Source organism: Parus major, chromosome 2, assembly GCF_001522545.3.
Source record: "Parus major isolate Abel chromosome 2, Parus_major1.1, whole genome shotgun sequence".
NCBI classification, from domain to species: domain Eukaryota; kingdom Metazoa; phylum Chordata; class Aves; order Passeriformes; family Paridae; genus Parus; species Parus major.
In genome coordinates, this window is record NC_031769.1 from 56,917,295 (window position 1) to 56,936,733 (window position 19,439).

Here is a 19,439-nt window from a genome sequence, read left to right on the forward strand (position 1 = left end):
ATAATAATCAGTTGTCCAGGAAACACTGATACACTTAAAATCAAAGGAGGAGAAATACCGACTGCCAGCAAGTAAGGTACCAGTTTTTATTATCCTCAGAGTTTGCTGCTCTCCTAATTAAGATTTCCATCAATTCTGACCACTGCCTGCATCTATAAATGTCCTGTAAAGTGTGATGTAAGGTGACTTGGTGTGACTGGGAACATGCACAGTGCAGGTGGTGCAGGCTGTTTGCACCAAGCACAAATCATGTGTAGAGTTCAGGAGTTGTTTTTTTTCTCTGATTTACTTATTTACGCTTTTAGAATGACCTTGGCTGGGGAGTGACTGCTAACTCAACCCCATATCCTTGCTTGCAGTTCCACACAGATTCTGTGGAAGGTCCTGATTGTAGACCTGTTTTGTGCTCTGGGCTACGTGACCCGAGTTACAAAAGGCTCCTGTTTCCATAGTGTGATGGGGCTGTACAAACTGATGCTCTTGGTCACCTTTCCCATGTGGGGAAAGAATGGGCTGCAGCATTTGGCTTGCAATGGCATTGTGTGCTTGTGCCCAAAACACAAATCCTGTGAGCTCCTGCCTGTGTTTGAGTGTTTGAAAAATGAACATTAAGTCCTGCCCTGCTGCATGGGCCTGACTGTGTGTGTGATGAATTGGAGTCTGTGCTGCAAAACGTAAATTGCTTGTAATTATGACAAATCATGTACAGTGCTCATACTGTGAACTACAAAGCTTTTGTCCACTGCTGCTTCTCCAGCTGCTTAAAAAGCTCTCCTGATAAAGTGCAGGAAGCTCAGAAACAGCCTTCCAGGTTTGGTTGTTCACATTTTGTTGAGGACACTGAAAATAATTTGGTCTGTTTGAAGAACTTGCTTCTATTCCTCAGAGTTTCTCCTGATGTGGGGGAGCAGGAGCTGGACTACAGGACAGGGAATGCTTAGCAGAAGAACAAGATGAAAGCAAGTTTGGTTATTAAAAGGAACTCTGAGCATTGCTCTTGATCTGTGTCCTTGATAAAAATCTCTACTGCTGTTCATCCTTCCAGTAACAGCTGCAGGCATGTAATTTCTCCTCTTTCTGTATTACTGGACAATCTGTCTGTCTGCTTTCTTTGGTTACGCATTTTCTGCAGTAAGGAGTGGTTTCTTCTATCTATTTTGTTTGTTTCAGCAGATGATAAACGTGTGCATGCATGAGAGAGCAATCTGTGTGTTACTTTGCTTTGCATGAGCACAGAATGGCACACACAAGAAGTACCTGCTGGGATGAATTGCTGTTCTTTTCCATGCACTGTTCTACTTCGGTTTATGGTCAATGCTGTCAGCATGTGGCAGTCATGTTTACAGAGCACCACTGAGGCAAATATTCTAGCTGGATATTTTAAAATGTTGGATACCTTCATAGCCACAGGTGTTTGGAGCTGTAATTGCTGAGATAAGAGTCCTGCAGTTTGTGGAGCAGAGAATTTGATCCTCTTTTCCAAGTACAGTGCTGCCTGTCTCAACTGGGCATGCTGTCTGCCCCTGTCAAGGGGAGTCCCAACCTACTGTTGGGTATAAATCCTAGCTGCAGTAGGTGGGATCCTTTGGGCACAGCAGATCTAATCCAAAGCCAAGTTCTACTCAGTAAATACTCTTCCCTTTTTTCTGTCTTTTAGCATCAAGATGGTGCTCATGTGGACCAGTGGGGACACGTTCAAGACTGTTTACTTCATCCTGAATCAGGCCCCTTTCCAGTTCTCCATCTGTGGACTCCTGCAGGTATTTGTGGACATCGCTATCCTGTTGCAGGTTTACTTGTACAGCCACTACCCCCAGAAGCCCGTGTCCCACACTGCACACCCAGCCAGCACCAAGGCCCTGTGAAGAACTTGGCTATGCAGGCTGCAGGTCGGTGGAGTCAGCCATGGCATCTCTTCTTCCACTTGTAAATACTCCTGTGTTGCCAAGTTGAAAGCAGAAATGAGAGCAAGGATGGAAAATACGGCTGCATGTCCAGCTCGGGAGGTTCTGGGTTACATAACTTCCTCTGTTTTCAGACTTAGCTGTACAGAACTGTTTCTTGGTGGGGGGAGGGGCACTTTATTTTTGCATATGTACCTATGAGCCTTATTAATTCACAAATGTTTGTATATTTAATCACAAGGGCTGGATGGTTTGTGTTTTTAATGCTATTTAAAAATGTTACACCACAGAAATTATAGGATATTTTGTCGGAAACCTCTACCTATTTATATAATATAAAGTCTGTATATTGGCGGGAAGTTTGTGGCATATTACTAGCATTCAGTATCTCCACGATGGAGGAAGAAGTATTGAAGAGCAAATCCAGGAGCTTTCTCTTTTCTCTATAAGGGTGTCTGGTGAGAGAAGGTGGGGGTGGGAGGCCCTGCAAAGCAGTGAGCAGCCACAGATGCTGTAAAGCTAAAAGTGAGCAGGTGTTCATCCCCGCTGCAGGAGGACACATGGAGGAGATGATGGAGGGGGTCTGATGGTGCTGGAGTCACATTTAGAGCTGGCACAGCCAGTCAGGCATCCAGGCAAAAGGAGGAGCCAGCAGGAGACTGTAGGGAACTTAGGTGGTCATGCTTTGAAACTATGGCTTGTGGGAATAGCCTGCCCTGCACCTGGGGGAGCAGCACTGCCCCTGCAGCTGTTCACAGGACAGAGCTGGGCTGTAGGGTGTCTTTCCCAAACCAAGGGGCCAGCAGATGAGTGTTGACAGTGTTGCCAGGCAAGTATTTATACATGGTGATTGAGCCACAAAGATAGAAGCAGGTCCACTTTCATTGTTGCAGAAATGAAGAAGTTTGAGACAGAGAAAAAGCTGTATTCCCTGGAGTAGGACCAGCATCTGACAGCTTGATTTGTGGAGGCGGAGATTCGTGTTCATTGTTCAATGCCAAACCTGTTTATGTTTTGGGGTGTTTCCTGCATTGGCCCAACAAGGACGGAGTCCATGTTTTCCTTTAACTGTTGTGAACTTTTAGGCTCTTAAAGAAGAGATTCTTCTCTTTTAGAAGACTCAGCAGCCTGTACTGAGAGGGAATGAGAAAGCTGAAAGAGCAGAGTTTATGTAGATGTTGTCTCTAAAGGCTATTAGCCAGCATAGGTCACTGTGCTCTGTCTGTGATGTGCAGGTGCTGGTGGTGTGGACCCCTGGGGGTTGTGACCAAGCCCCTGGGCTCCTGTTGTGACACTGATGTCATGAAACTGTCCCAGGTGATGTGAGGAGGCCGTAGCAAGGCCCTTGGTCCCAGGAACAGCTATGCCTGTGCTGCTTCCTTCACGAGGCTTTCTCCGTCTGCTGCGTGAGTCCTTTCTGGCCTCAGGCAAGGTGGACAACAGATTTTTCAGAATAATTTTTTTCTCTAAGAATAGCCCAAGAGCTTATGTTTTCTTAGCAGTGGCAGCAAGTCTGAGGCTTGATAACTTCAGTGCGTAAATCAGACTTTTACCACACTTTCTTTGGGAACCTCATGATTTGAGTCTGGACTGTCTTCATTGGTGGCCGACTGTGCAGTGGAGGGGAATCACACTGTGCCCAGGCACTGACTCCATGCTCTTTGTTCGATACCATACCCTTCTAGGCCTGAAGTGACCTTAAAAAGACAATGTACTCAGCATGGCAGACTGTGAATGTTTTGTTCCTCTTTTCTCCAATGTTCTGGTTGTGTTACAAGAACATCTGGGCTTTTGTCTTTTTTAATTGAAAACTTAACAACTGGCTTCTCCGGTATGCTGCTTTAATGAGGATTGTATTTCTACTGTTTGAAAACAAACACTTTCTTGTGTGTTTTAATGGTCTGAAGTGTTTTTTTTAATAACTTGTAATGGTAAGATTTTTGTATTTGGTGGTCTTTTTCTAATACTCTGCAAAACAGGGATGTAAGAAATTAATGGTTCGTAAGAAACATACTTTTGTATGTTATAGCTTCACCTGGGAGTGCACACTTTTGGCCACCTCTTTGGCTTTGAACTACAGATATTGCTGAGGATAAAACAATTTCTGTTTTTTTCCTTTTGGAATTCTTCCTTGGGTGGATTCTTGAGTCTGTCATCTGTACCTAAACCAGCGAGCTCTGCAGACCAGTCTCATTTACACCAGAGCAGCAAATGCTGGAAGAGAAGCCAGTGAAACCACGTCCAAATCATCTTCTGTATGTGGCATTTAGCAAGTAGGACTCTTGGCCAGGAACTCTAGAACTTCTTGCAAGGTACTTTAGGGACAAAGTGTTACAGAACTTTTGTTTTGTTCTCTGATTGTCAGGAAGTATCTGTTTCAATGATCACCTCAGAGAGTAAGAAATCGCTTACTTTAAATACATCTCTTTGAATGTATGGCACATTTCATGGACTTTATTTTTTCTGTCAGTTGCAATGTTTTTTTTTTAATAAAAATTACCTATTATATATAAAATGCAGTGTTGCTTTGTTTTGTTCAGGTACAAAATGTGTGCTTCTTAACTCTTACTATTAATCATCTTGTCAGGAGCATTGTTGATATGAATAACTAGTGTGGTTTTTCCTTCTGATGAGTGAGTAAGCACAAGGCATAAATTGTCCTGAAGTCATGATGCACAGCAGGGATTCTGGATTTCTGTCCCCTGCTCTTCCATGCATACCAGGGTAAACTTAACCATTGAGACCACAGAAGTTATTTGTGTTTGCAAAGTTTACAGTAAAAAACAAATTACTAACAGATTATTATGTAGCTTTAAAAGAACTGTCAGTCGTGCAGACTGCAGAATGAGGTTGAAGATGGGACACAGATGAGGGATGTGCTCTTGGCAGCCTCTGCACAGAAGATGAGAACACCAAGTCTGTCATCTCATGGCCAACTGCTGCCCCAAGAGAAGTCTTGGCCACCCTCCCTGTTCATTCTGGATGGGAAAATAAGCCAGGACTGTTCAGGAGCAGCCTTGAAGCCGCTATGCACCTCCTGGATCCTGCCAGGCTGCTGATCCAGGATGTTGGGCTGCTCTGGCGTGGAGAGATGGTTTGATACTGGTCTGTGCAATGACTGCAGGAGCTGCAGAAGGGGAGCTGGGGAGGAGGGAGGGCTGGAGGCATAGGAGAGAGGGTTGGGAAGGGCAGGAGGAGAGATGTGGGGGAGACTGAGCTTGCTCAAATAAAGGGCTGAAGGGTGATATTCCTGAAGGAAAGGGAAAGAAGGAAAACAAAAACATGAAGGTAAAGATAGGTAAACCAGTGAAGTGGGGGGGAAGGAGGAGGGATGTGAGGGCGGGGAGGAAACCCTGCCTGCTTTGTTGCAGTCTGCTGGCAGTGGAGACCCAAGCAGTTCTTAGAGCAGTCAAGCCTGCTCAACACTTGCAGTGCCTGCACCTTCTCTCCCAGACAGTGCTGGTGTTGCTGGCTGCTGCTTTGGCATTCACTGAGGGGAAAGCAGTGGTGGGGCTGGCCCCAAAAGAAACAATGGGGAAACCTATATCTGGGTGCTGCAGCAGCCAGGGCAGCAGCCTGGCCCTGCTGGCTGATGCAGTGCTGCCCCAGGCCTCCCTCAGGGCAAATCTCTCCCTCTGCTGTGCATGGCAGGCAGTGATCTGCACTTCGACTCCAGGGAGGGAGAAATGTCATGGGTAGATGTTTGAGATTGCAGTTTAGTTAGATGTTTAATTACAGTTAGGTGCAATTAAAAACATTTTAAGACGTAAAATAAAGCTCACATTTGGTACTGGGTATTAAGCAAAAATTGGCCCACATGATCTGTTTGTTAAATGTGATTGTGATCCTTAGGCTCGAGGGCCAAGCAGACTTCAAGGACCTGACTGACAATCTAAGCTTTGTTGGAGGCTTTCTGTAAGAAAGAAGACATCAATATGTAAGTCAACAGTGTGCCAATAAATAAAACATTGCCTGGATACCTGTGCCAACAGCAGTAATTAAAAGACAGGAACTAGAACATAATGTGAGGTTCACCCCGGGGCAGGGGCAGGTCTTCCTGTAAACAGCCTTGTAAAGCAGCCAGTCCCAAGTGGATGTCACATCTAGAAATGCACCGACAGCAAACACAGCATTTCAGACCTCCCCTCTTGCCCTTCTGTGTCCCGGCTTACGTGCACTTGGCTCTGGTAGGTGCTAGCTGAGAGTGAGGGGCTTTGCTCAGCCACAGATGGGCCAGCAGCACCACGCTGGATTTCTCTACCCATCACCCCTTCCATGTGCCTCTGTCCTCTTCCATGCCAAGGCTTCACAGTCCTCTAGGGCTGTACCTTGTAGGTGCCAAGGGAAGGCCAAGGAGACTATGCCCCCTGAAGCATCTGCTGTGAGGCTGCCATAGCCTGTGCCTGTTCTGGCCTCAGCAGTGTGGGACAGCAGCCTCTGTCCCGTTTACAGCTGAGGAGATGACACCAGCATCACATTTTTCTTTGCATTACTGCTTTTTCTTAACTGAGGCTGCTGTGTGGTAGGAGGTGGCTGTGCACATGCGCTGTATGAGCTGAAGTTGTGTTTGACTTCATGCTGTTCCCTTCAACTCTCCCTTTACCAGTTAACACATCCTTAACTCTCCTGAGTTATGGTTTTCATGACTAGTGTTGCCAGCTGCCAAAATTTGTAGGTCCAGATACACACATGCTACCAGCACAGTGGACATGTAGAAGAGGTGGCTTTGCTCACGTTTGAAATCTTTGCCCCATATGAGAGAGAGGAATATTTGTTTCCTTTTTTTCTTTCTCCTTGAGGCAAAGCTAGTGTGCTACGACTGTGAAGCACTTAGTTGTTCAAAGAAACTGGTATAACTACCTGCTGGCACTGGTGTGCCTGCAGTCAGCAGTGTGGCATTTATTATAGTTAGAGATAAATGGCCTTAAAATCATCTGTGTGCTGTGTCAAAAAAACCCAACCACCATACACAACAAAACCAACATTCTCCAGCAGCTGATCAAAAGTAATAAGCATCACCCATAACAACAGCTGCCCTGGGTGAAATTCATTCTCCTCCGAGTGTCTTTTATGTCTGGCAATGTGCACATCACAACTTTATGAAGCTTCCAAAAATAATTTGTTTAAAAGGTTCCTGGTTTATATTTGTTTCCTCATCTGTCATCCCAATAGATGAAATGAAACTTTATTAAAATACAGGCTTTGACTAGGAGACATAATGAGTGGGTTTTGTCACTTTATTAAAACTCTGTGCGTGCTGGAATTAATTATGTGCCTTTTGAAAAATACAAAGAACCCACTGTTGTAGGACAATAGCAACTTGATGGAGAACAGCAATAATACAGTGTGTGTCATCAGTCTTTTTCTACACAGCTGCTGAGCTGCAGTTTGCTGTCCCAGCACTGTTTTTGTCATGCTACAAGGGCAAAAGCTGCATTGATTCATGGTTATTTGCTAGCACTGCAAGTGTGAAACTCTTCCTTCTGCAAGGATGTCCACTCCAACGTGGCTTTTCCAATAGTAAGGTAAGGGTGTTTTCAGTTTGTTGGGTTTCACTACCTTGAGGACATGCATCCTGCACCCTCCATGTGCACTAGCCATGGTCACTTCATTCACACTGGAGATGGAGCATGAAACACACCTGGTGTGCATGAACCAAATCACCATGAGCAGTGAACTTGTGAGTCCACCTATTGAGTCTGTTGGGTGCCACCTTGAGACTGAGCATCTGAATGCCACCAGAAGATGCAGTGCTGCCCCTCAGCACCAGGCCACACTGTCCCCCCACCACTGCTCCCTTTGCTGGCTTGCAATAAGCTGGCTGCAAAGCTGCATCCCTGATGTCAGACCTTAATAATCCTTAATGAAAGAAATGCCTGCACTGGGAATAAAAAAAACAAGTTAAAATCTTTCATGAGTCACAGCAACCCAGTGCTGGCTGGCCTTGCTTTGCTGAGAGTCTGAGTCAGCCCAGCCACCAGCCCTTGGCCCTCCCCTCCAGCACAAGGAGCAGATGTGTTCCCGGTGCTGCTGGACCATGAAGGATGGACACCTGTGTGTGGTTTGCCTGCAGTTCAATACAGCTGGGGCTTTGCTGACCCAGGTGCATCCTGAACAGTAGGGGGGGGCTCAGTTTTGCTGCCTCCATCTCCTGCAGTGCTCAGCAGCAAGTAACAAGTGTTATGTCACATCAGCATGGGGAAACACCACCCCCCCCCCCACCCAAATCACCAGACACAGAGTCAGCCACAAAGCTTTTAAAATTTATTAAAATAAAGTGTAACTTTTCAATTTCCCTTGCTTCATTCCTATAAGGAATGGCTTAATACAACAGTTTGCTAATGTAGGATTGGTTTTACAACGTATTCTGAGGCAAAAAAATCCCAACAACAAAAAAGCAACACACCAGACAAATCCCATCTTCAATATATCAGGTTTTGTTCCCTTCCTGGTGGGTGGAGAATATGGAGGGTGACACTGCATGGCTTTAGTACAAACAGGAGTGTAGGTACAAGAGACTGTTGGGTTCCTTCTCCCTCCATTCCCTGATCACATCCCACCTGTAGGAGCACGGAAAGACCCACACAGCATCCTGACTTGGACACAGCTCCTCCAGGGTGGAGGCTGGAAAGCTCATGCATGGGGCTGGCATCAATAAGCAAACATGCAGATGTCACCATATGATTCATTTTCCCTTTGAACTGACTTAAATCCTTGGAAAATCAGGAAGAAGAGCCAGAACACTTGTTCTAATGACAGGATTGTATTTTTCTTAGCAGGAGGTCAAAACCAAAAGGCTACTCCTAATGCAGAGCACAGCTGCTGCACTGCAGCTCAGGCCAGAGCCCACTGAAGGTGTATCACTGGCTTTGCCGGGTCTGTACTGCTCCCCTACTCCTGTTTGTGTGTGATTGCACTCGGTATAGCCACCACCACTGAGGAACTGGTGGCTTAACATCACCAGCTGGTTTAACATCACCCTCCCCTTCTTCAGCTACATGTAGTTCAGACTGGTTAAACACATTTCTCAATACATTAGAGATGGAAATAGTTAACAGAAAGTGGAGAAACATCTTCATTTGTAATGGTATTTTTTATGTTTGACTGTTAGCAAAGGCAAAATAACCAGGTTAATCAGTACCATAGTCAGGAAGATTTTTTGTATGTATATTTCTGCCATGGGACTAAGATACAAAGCTTAGGATGGTAAATATGCATCTCCACTAAATAATGCAAACTGTGGTCACACACAATTCAGAGCTGGCTGTGCTGCCTCATCTGTAGAAGACAAAAGCAAGCCCCTGGTAAAGCTGAAGGGCTGCTTCTGCCCTTCTCTTGCCCTCGCCCCTTGGCTTATCTGGGGTTGTGTTCCTTGGTGGTGCTGCCAAAACAAACGTGCTGTGGGGCGTTGCAGCACGGGGAGCCCCTTGCGCAGCCCCTCGCCCAGGGAGTGCCACTGAGCAGGGTAGGGATGAGGTGGCACGCTGGTTGCTCTGCCATACGGCACCTGGCACAGGCTGTGCTTCACATTACATTCTGCTGGCTGGCTGTGTTCAATGGCTGCTCCTTGGGCGTACCCAAAAATACTTGCTCGATAGAAAAGCTCTAAGAAAAGCAATGGAGCAGAGCTGTACTTGGTAGAATTTCTAGGGGTACTTTTCAGAGGTCCCTTAAGATCAGAAGTTGGTCTTTGGAGAAACCTTGCGTGTGTCTGCCCCTCATTTATGCAGTTCACGGTATTCTTGCAGAAATGACCTCCCCTGTCCACTGCATCTTGTGCTGCCAATGTATGTCCTCAGGTCTTCAGGGTCAAGAACTTCTCTTGGCTTACTGGCCTGCCAAGGGCAGACCCTCCTGCTCACCAGCACTTGGTGGGAATGTGGCACTGAGCCCCCTTGTACTGTCACCACCTGAGAACTCAGTGTTCTCTTGCCACTGGCGCACCTGCCTGCTGGCTACTCGCTGCTGCTGCTCCTTCAGCTCGCTGTAGGAACGGGAAAAGGTATGAAAGATGGACGTGACCGGGAAAGCCATCAGCAAAATCCCACTCAAAATACTGCTCAGGGCTACCACCTGTCCGGGGATGCTACGGGGCACCATGTCCCCGTAGCCAACAGTTGTCATGGAGATCACAGCCCACCAGTAGCTGGTGGGGACGCTGGTGAACTCTTGCTTGGCTCCCAGCTCGCTCTCAGCCAAGTAGACCAGCGGCGAGAAGAGGGCCATGGCGACGCAGAGGAAGAGCAGGAGCAGCCCGAACTCGCGCGTGCAGCGGCGCACGGTGAGCCCCAGCGTCTGCAGCCCCAGCGAGTGCCGCGCCAGCCTCATCACGTACAGGATGCGCAGCGCCCGCAGGAAGCGCAGCACCAGCCCCACGCGCTCCAGGTACTTGTTCCCAGTTCCCCCGCCAGGCTTGCTGCTGTTTTTTGTGGAAACCACATCCACAATGAGAGAGACGTAGAAAGGCAGAATGGCCAGGATGTCGATGATGTTGAGCGGGGTTTTCAGGAAAGCACACTTGTTTTCTGCCTGGATGGATCGCAGCAGGAACTCAAAGGAAAACCACGCCACACACACCGTCTCCAGCACAAAGATGTCGTAGCACTTTTGTGAGCATTCACCCTGCGGAGAAGAGGAGCGGGAGACACATAAAAGAGGGGAGAAGCAGATTTAGCCAGGGAGTGAAACAAAGAGAGTGTCAGTTCTTAAAGGGAAGCACCACGTGGAATTGATATGAATCATGATGTACCAAAGCAAAATCATGGCTTCTGAGAGGTACTAAAACCAGAGGCTACATGTTTGAGTGTGGGAAAGGTCAGCAGTGCTCTGGAGTGTCCCAAAGCTGCCGAGAACCTGGTGTGATCTTATCAGCTGTTAGTCAGAGAGCCTACTGCTAAAGGGCCAGTGGCTCACACTCCATTTTTAACCAAGACTTGAACACCTTTTAAAAAGGATTAATACAGGATTCATGGATTGTAATAAAATTGTGATCCTTCCTTCCCTTCTTGATCAATAATAAATTGCCTACTAATGGCTCATAAACACCTACAGCATTTTAAGTGATATGCTTGGATCTATAATCAATTATTCACTAAATACAAGTACATATTTTATATTCCAGTGAACATTTATTAACACACTACCCCTACAGTCAAAAGCTTATATAAAGTACTGAGAAATGAAGGCATGTCTTACAGAAAAAATACCACAGGATAGAGCAGGGTATGGAGAGACAAGTGTTTTTAGTTACTGCACCTGTAACAACTAGTGACCACAATGCCTTCCCCAAGCTTTCTTCCCCTGCTCTTCCCTGCAGACTCACTTGGTGGCAAATAAAAAGAGCTCTGGCTCTTTAGTTACGATGCTTGTAAACAAGTCAGCCTCAGTGCACAGGAAAGGCAATAAACAATAATGCTGGTGGTGATGGCCACTCCTGGGTTGTTAATACTGTGGCAATTCTCTGCTATATCACTCCTGGTACCTCCAGCTGAATAATAAACAACTTCACTAAATAAACAGATTTTGATGTGGACAATTATAGGGCTAGTGCTGTTTCCTCTGTAAATGCTCATAGAAAAGTGTGAGTGCTCTGGGGGCTTTGTGTGGAAGGCAAGTGTATATTTATTTAAGGGAAGTGTATATTTATTCAGTGTGCCAGTTTGAGCAGTTTGTGAAACAGTTTGTTGTAAGGAGTCCATCCAGGCTAGTGGGGTGTGTGGCTCCCACTGGATGCAGCAGGTATTAGGTCCCAATGCCCAATCTTGTTTTACTTGCCTATGCCAAATTATAACAATAAAACATCAGTTGAGAATGGTGAGGCTGTGTCAAGCTGGTCCCCATTTCACCACTGGAGAAGCTGAGAACCTGGCACATGTATTAACAGTTCTGCCCACATACTCAGCCACAGGAGTCTTTTGCTCCAGAGAGCCAAGGAAATTTTTAATGCACAGCACCACATTCTAACTTCATCCCTCTTGAAGTGTGTATGCACATGATTTTTCCCTGTTTGGAAAGAAAGCTGCAAAAGACTGATGAGGCTTTTTCCCTCTTCACTAACTGCAGCCTTTTCCAAAATGTGGTGGGACTGGATATGTTTCAAGGGATGTTGCACTGCCAGCAGTGTCCTCACACTGAATGCAAAGTCTTGGGTTACCTCAATATGATAACCAAAATGCTGAGGCACCCTGCACATCTTACACTTAAAAGGAGATTGAGACAATAACTGAAGAGATGTCAACAAAAAAAACAGATGTGAGAAGGAATCCTCAGAGCCAACGTTTACGGTCCTTGTAGTAACCACAATAAAAAAATGGTAATGCCTTGTGTTTATAGATTTTTGTTTTATATTCCACTCTCAATTGGCACATAATGTACCTCCTACTGTTTCCCAGGGGGTCATGCTGATATGGAGAGAAAAATTACTTGTCCCATTACTGTCAAGATTTTAAGCATATAGCAGGGAGGAATGATAATCTTATTTTACCAGTATAGTAGCTCAGATGGCCTGTCTTTAAATTCCAGATTTTGATATGTGTGAACACTAGAAGGAGCTTAATTTATATCTGCCTCACCAAACTAATTTGGTCATAAGTAAGTATTTTTGTCACAATCATAATACATAGGATACAAGATTTTGTTTCTAGGAGCTTTCCTCCTATCACAGCATAATTATGCTGTCAGGCTCTCCTATCAAATACAGAATCAAAATGCTTCCATGCCACAATACAAATCTGCCTCTGTGAGCCAGAGACAAAGCTCACAAAGTCAGTGGAAGGACTCTGCCTGTACCACTGTAATTTCTCTCCTTATCACCCAGAAACAAGCCCTCAGACCAATATTGTCCCAGAGCTCTGCTGCCTGGGAATCTCTCATCAGGATGTGCTTGATCTCCCACCTAAGGGCAGTGGCTCTTCATCCTAACCTTGCAGGTGTTCAAAAGGATCAGATTGAGGTGTTAGGATGACAACTCAGAGAATAGCTGTCTTGAGCAAAACAACAGCAATGACAAGATAAATACCCAAATGTGCAAACTTGCTTTCTCTGGCAGGTGCATCATCACTTGGAAACTCGGATATACCTTGCCTTAAGGCAAGGTCTGGCAGGAAGTGTTCTGGGTTCTGATGAACATGTATAGACTTTTCAAGCCACTAAAAGTTTTAGGGAAGTCAGTAAAGCCTATGGAGAATTTAGCCTTAAAACAAACCTACAAAGTCACTAAGGTGATTAATAGCTAATTTGGCACCCTAATTCCCCCAGCACTTTCTATTAGCTGGGTATGAAAAGGAGCCTCTCCAAAGTGCTTCTGTGTGTGAGTTTTGGTGCAGGAGAAAACAGGAGTGAAGGCTGTTCCTCACTAATGGGCTGCCAGGAAAGACGGCTTTTGGAAGACACTGTTTGCTCTCCCACACCTCTGACATGTCAGTCCTGTGTAGGTTCACAGACCCAAAGCCCTGCTATTTATGTCTTCAACCTTCCTGCAGAACAACATCCCAAACACAAGTGCAGGAGCAGCCTGGCAGCCTTTGCTCAGCCAAGCTCAAGAAGCTTGGTGAAATATGGAGCTCAGATAACCCAACACTGCAGAACCAAGCTGCATCTTTTCCCATCAAGATAATGAGGAGCCAAAATTTCCTCTATCCAGAGCCGATGCTGGGCCCTGGCTTTCTTCCACTTTTCCCACTCTCCACAGCTGACAAATAATATGAAAGTCAAAATGTTTACTTTCAGTACAGTGGAGTGTTCTACTACACAGAGTTCACTTCAACAGGATGAAACAATCCCCCTCTTCCAGCTAATGCATAATTATCTTCAGCAACTTGCTCAGTATCCTTATTAACCTACCACAATCTGAACAAGCCTGTCCAAAGGCTGTCCTAAGAATAAGAGGGTCTGAACATGCTTTTAGAAAACAGATCTGTGTGTCAATCCACCTGCCAGAGGTCTCTTTTCTCCACTAATTAAATGTCTTCCTATCCTTTGGACCATGTTTTAGTATTGTCTAGGTGTAATCTATTATTATCCCCACATATCACCAAAAACAGCAATGCAAAATTGTATTTCATGCTCTTTGCACTTCATTTCTTTCAGTTGCAGCTGCTTTTCCTTGCTGGTATTTTTCCTGCTTGACAACTGCATTGGTTAAAAAAGAAGAAAAAGGCAATTTTTTTCTTTCTAAAACTTCTAAATATGTGTTCCAGTCTGACTGGATGCTGTAATTCTGCTTGGGCTTTTGAGGTTTTTCTGTTGAAGAAAACAAAGCAAAAATTCTCAGAAAGGCACACACACAGATGGAAAAAAAAAATAAATCAGGAATTAATCAGCCATTGGAATACAAGAAAAACAAGTCCTAACAGAACAAGGCATCCTGCCCAAAATAGGTCTTCATCAAATCTGTATGTTCTGAAAAAAGATCGAGCTATAGCAACTTGTGGCCATAAACATGTCCATTAAAAACTACACACTGCTTTTTACTTTTTATAAGCAAAACAGCTCACTCTCATACCAAGTAACGACATTTCTTCGCCCTGGAATCTAATGGATACATTTTTATCACTACTTTTTCATATTTAGACTGATGAAATCGAACCACAGGGAAAACAGTTGTTCTTCACAAAGTGTGTATATTTATCTGTGTCCATTTGTTTCTTTCAAACCATGAGTTGTTAGTTTTGGTGGGTTTTTTTCCCTGCAGAAATTTCTTGAGTGTGGGAAATTACCTGCAGTTGCACAGGATTTGGGGGCTATATACTAATGTCAACACGGCACAAGGAAAGAAAGTTAGAAAGGCATCGGTGAGTAATTCTGTGCAGTCAAATTAAAGTGAGTCTCCTTCATTAGGATCTATAGAAATTTGCTGTCAAAAAGCCAACCACAGCATCTTTCTTCTGGAGAAATGTTTTCTTTGCCAAAGGTTTCTTTGGCAAGAGGAAAATTACAGAAAGGAAAAATGGTGTCTCTGGAGTTCAAATCCATCTGTATTCATTGTTCTGTATGGCCTGTCTAAAAGAGGCAGCCATCTTTCAGAAACATTTTGGTTTGACTTACAGGTTCCATTTCACTTGTACTTCGCTGTACTGAACCTCAGAAAAATTCTCCACTGTGTGTTGTGTGACTTCTTGGCCCTGCCTTTGTCCTCTGGTCTCCTGAGAAGAAGTTGTGACTCCTCCTTAGATTCTTGCAGCCTTTGACACCATCTTCTAATCCCTCTGCATTAGAAGATGTCAAAAGCCAGATCACCTCTAACTGCCCCAGTTCTTGTGTTGCTTTCCATGCACTTTTTTGTAAGGTCAGCAGCTCTGCAGCACTTTGAAGGAAGAAGTTTCAATGTTACCCACTTTGACCCTATAGTGAGATTTCCCTTACTGTCAAATCTATATGTTAAGAAAAAATTAAACCCCAACATGAGAGGCATTGCATACAAAAGTACTTACATAAGCTTGAAAAATCATGACATTTCTAAAATGATATTTTTGTTCATGTTCACTTGCCCCTTGTTACTTGAACCTTTCAGGTCACACGTTTCAAATGTTTCTCTGTGCACATCAGATCAAACTCTTTTTTAACAGCAGTGTGGAACTTGAAATTCTGATGCAACTGAGATCTTGGCATCAGAAATCCGTGTTAAGAGACCTGCAGACAAAGAAACCTGTAGCCCTGAGGCTGCTGACAAGTCTGCCTACAGTCCCCAGTCCAGAGGTTTAGGGTGTTCCCCTTGGATTTGGGTGGGAGGCTGATCCACCTGTGTCCATGAACATCTGCAGGGTGACCCAGAGGACAGACACACCTCTACTACCAATTATTCAGCAGCCCAACACTTGGAGCCTTTGCTGGGCTTTGGAGAGAGCCAGCTCCTACTCTTATGGGAGCAGGGTGGAAGCTTGCATCTGGCTCCATCCCAAGTGTGTGGGAGTGCCTGGAGCACTGGGTCATTTGCCCTCTCTTGTCATTGTAAAATGAAGAAGCCTACCCTGAGAAAAATTCCAGCAAAAGAGCAACATTCCCAGAAGCATGCCTCAATAACAAAACTCAAAGGTATTGCTCACGCTGGCACTTTCTGATGAAAGGCAATTTTCTGATGAAAAGTGATTTTCTGGTGAAAGCATCCAGATAATTTTCACAGCAGGGACTGAGCGCACGACTCCTGCGATGTGACCTACCTTGGAAGGGCGGCATCCCACCCTGTCCTCTGGGGCACAGGCAGCTCTCCTGGCTCTGACCACCCACAGTCATGGTGATTGTAACTCAGTGCTTCTGCCATTAACGCTGGGGTCAGGCTGAACTTGCTGTCAGCCTGCTCCGAATATTTCCTTCTGCTCCCGAACAAAGATGATTCAGATAATTGCACAGCCTGTCCTCAAAGCTGGCTGGCTATGAAGTCAAAGTTGCTGTTTTTAAAGTTACCAAAGGGCCATGAAAAAGTCCTCTGCTTCTTGCTATCCACACTTTGATCCGTAACTCGCCCTTAGTTCGTGCTTCATCTTCAGCCCAGCTGCCAGCAAAGGTAACCTGTGCCTTCTGAGGGGAGGATTGTTGTTAACTTTGTGCAGCCCTGTTATGGACACAATATAGCTCTTGTACAACCTGTCTTTGTTGAGGAGAAAGGGCAAGGAGGTGGGCAGGAGCTACACCAGCTTATGCCTCTGTATTTCCTTTGATCCTGAGTCGGCACAGCCCCAAATCGCCACTTCTCAGGACCCCTCAGCCTGCCACTTTTAACCTGCCAGTGGAGCTGGAAATAAACACGGAACACCAACAGGAACAAAGGAGATGCCAAAAAGACTATGGCAGCTGCTAGAAGGCAACTGCAGGGTGTGCTAAAATACCCAGCCAGAGTCTAATCAGCTTGTGGAATTGCATGCTGTGCTATTCACTTGCAGCCATGCAGCCAAGGGTTACTGAGGTACCTGCACGTACCTCTCATCTGTCTCAAATTGCTCCTCTGACCCGTAACTGTGAAGCCAGATGGCTGTGTTCATGAAAATCTTGGAAAAGGGTCCGGGAGTCAATGAGAGGGAAGAGAAGACCACGTGAGGACTTTACCAATGACTACTCTTGCAGACTAAAGAGACAGGAGACACGGATGGCACTCCTGATCCAGGAGGCTGCAGAGGGAACCAGCTGTGCTTCCTTGAGTTACTCTGCCCCATCCACAAGCAGCTGCTGCTTTGGGCCATCTCAGCCCCAAACCGTACAACCAAAATTAGACACTGTAAATAGGGCCTGGCTTCCTAAGCCATACAAATACTGAGCTTTGTGACCTGTTAAACTGACACCTTTTTCCCTGGAAATGCTACAGATGTCTTAACAGCTGACTGCATGGATTTGGTGTATACATCTGAGTTGTGGAGAAAGACACAGACACAAGGGATTCAATCACCTGCCTACTAGGCAAGATTTACTGTGACCCTAAGGCTTTCTTCCATTTCCCTGCCTCCTTCATGTACTGTCCCTGACACATGCAGATATATTCTTTGGTCCACTCTCCTCCCTCCTTTTGCCCCAGTAGAGTTGTTGAGAAGAATAGAAAACAGGTAAGTAGCACTACAGATGCACAAAATGCCCTCTCATTAATACCTTCTTCTGAACTAGCTCTCCCTGTGCCCGTTTTTAGCACACACTTCTCCAAAAGCAACAGTATTTGTCAGAGGGAAAAAATGCTCTCTGGCTCTACCTTATGGAAAGCAACCAAAACCTAAAATCAGCAAGAAGCAGGAAACACAGAAAGAATGAAACAGACCATGAAATAGCTATGAAATGGAACACCATCAACTTGCCTGATTTTCAGTGGCCTATCAGGAACAAGCACAGCACCTCATCCTGAGAGGCTGGGGGAAGTGTCAAGACATCCAATGTCTTAAAGCTCCTCAGACTCTGTGACCATGGCTGGGAGCAGTTAAGGAGACGGTATGAGCTCCAGGATCCAGCTGCTCCTGTCTCCCACTCTGACACCCCACACCCCATGAGTGAGGGGCTATACTAGAACATAAGGAGGAGCGATATACCCTGTGTAACATTTTATGGAGAAGTGGTCCAGGAGTGGCTGGGAAGGGCAACAGCATCAGCTGATTAACTGCAGCCAGCAGGGGAGGTAGGAGGGTGAAGGAAAGGGACCTTACATGCTCAGTCTGTACTGGCTACATGCAAAGGGAACCCGTTGCTAATTGACAGGACAGTGCTGGCCAGAGAAGAGATAGCTACACCAGCTTTCAGAACCTGGACTCTAGAAGACATAAGAAGTTTCGAAAAAGACCACCTGCAAGAACAGGGAAGACCTTTAACCTGAAGCTTCTCAGTTTTGAGGGTTGGTGGTGTGATGTAGTTCCCACGAGGAACTGCACCTCAGAGAACCCCTCCAAGTCCTGCCTGCCCATAAGGTTTGGCTGGCAAAGGAAATGATCTCTTGGTGCAGCTTGAGTTGGCCCTCAGGATCTGAGGTCCCCACCTGGCTTTTGAGGTCCACAGCTTTTGTCTGTGCATGAGTGTAAGACATAAGCAAGCTGTTTGTAATATTTAGAGAACTGCAATCTATATGTACAAGAATAGATTTACTGCCATTTGCTTGAACAAATATTTTAACTCAAAACACTACTTTTGTACCTGGGGTCTGCTTTGGCAATTTTACAGCCATTCAGTGCCACTGGGAAACTATCTGAAGACAAAAAGCTACACAGGAAGACACGGGTCCCGGAAAACAAGGTGCTGTATTTCAGATTCTTCAACTCCCATGGCATTCAAGGCAGGATTTCACAGAGCACAGCCCATATGACTTGCCTGTCTTTGCCCTGCAGCTGACCCCTCTGTGGGAAACACCCGTGGGTCACACAGGGGTCCAGGTGTGCCCACAATTCCTGCACAGCCCTCTGTGCTTGGACCAGGCACGACCTGCCCAGCCTGGCCTCAGGCTCAGCACAGGGGATTTGGTTATCAGTCACTGTCATCAACAGAGGCAGGAAGGCAGGAAAAGGAATGATGATTTCACCAATCCAAGGTGTCCTCCAAAGAACAGTTTCAATTTAGAAACACCAATGTTCTTAGTATTTCTGACTAAAATTAGCTTGTAATTTTCTATTTCCAGATTTCCAGAATGTTTTTCTAGGGTTTGGCCCACTTTTTCACTGGAATTGAAAGTAAAAATCCCCAAGAGAATAATGAAGCACCAGGAGCGTCTTTGTTGACAAGTGTTCCCCTCTTCCCCTGGTTTTACATGAATAGAAATCTTCCTTCTCAGCCCCCTCTTTTTTCTAGCTCTGATAGAGGCATTGGAGACTTCGAAGTTTACAATGCTTTTAAAAATAAAAAATCCAGTATCTGTAAATCTAAGCAAATGCTTGATCCTGAGCTTTCACGTGAAGAAGCCCAGCTACACTGCAGCTTAGCAAATCTGATTTCTGAAAAATTGTATTTTCTATCCCAGTGCTCTGAAAACAAGACAGACTCAGTTGTCACTTGAAAAAACTTGAGCAATGGCACTTGGCAAGTGCAGCACACCTGATCCTCACGGACAGGGCAGGATTGAAGAAATAAAGATGAGGGCTA

At 45.5% G+C, this 19,439-nt stretch overlaps 2 protein-coding genes across 4 annotated transcripts in view; one reads left to right on the forward strand and one right to left on the reverse strand.

Moving 5' to 3' along the window:
• Window positions 1-4,419, forward strand: part of SLC66A2 (solute carrier family 66 member 2) — a 65,812-nt gene extending 61,393 nt beyond the window's left edge. For both annotated transcript variants that reach the window (XM_015618395.1, XM_015618396.1), the window contains one exon: window positions 1,658-4,419. In XM_015618395.1, coding sequence (XP_015473881.1) covers window positions 1,658-1,865 — 208 coding nt within the window. In that variant the 3' untranslated portion in view covers window positions 1,866-4,419. The remainder of the gene's footprint in view (window positions 1-1,657) is intronic.
• Window positions 4,420-8,154: 3,735 nt separating this feature from the next.
• KCNG2 (potassium voltage-gated channel modifier subfamily G member 2) overlaps window positions 8,155-19,439 on the reverse strand; it is a 53,450-nt gene continuing 42,165 nt past the window's right edge. For both annotated transcript variants that reach the window (XM_015618132.3, XM_015618131.3), the window contains exon 3: window positions 8,155-10,526. In XM_015618132.3, the coding sequence (XP_015473618.1) occupies window positions 9,732-10,526 (795 nt within the window). In that variant the 3' untranslated portion in view covers window positions 8,155-9,731. The remainder of the gene's footprint in view (window positions 10,527-19,439) is intronic.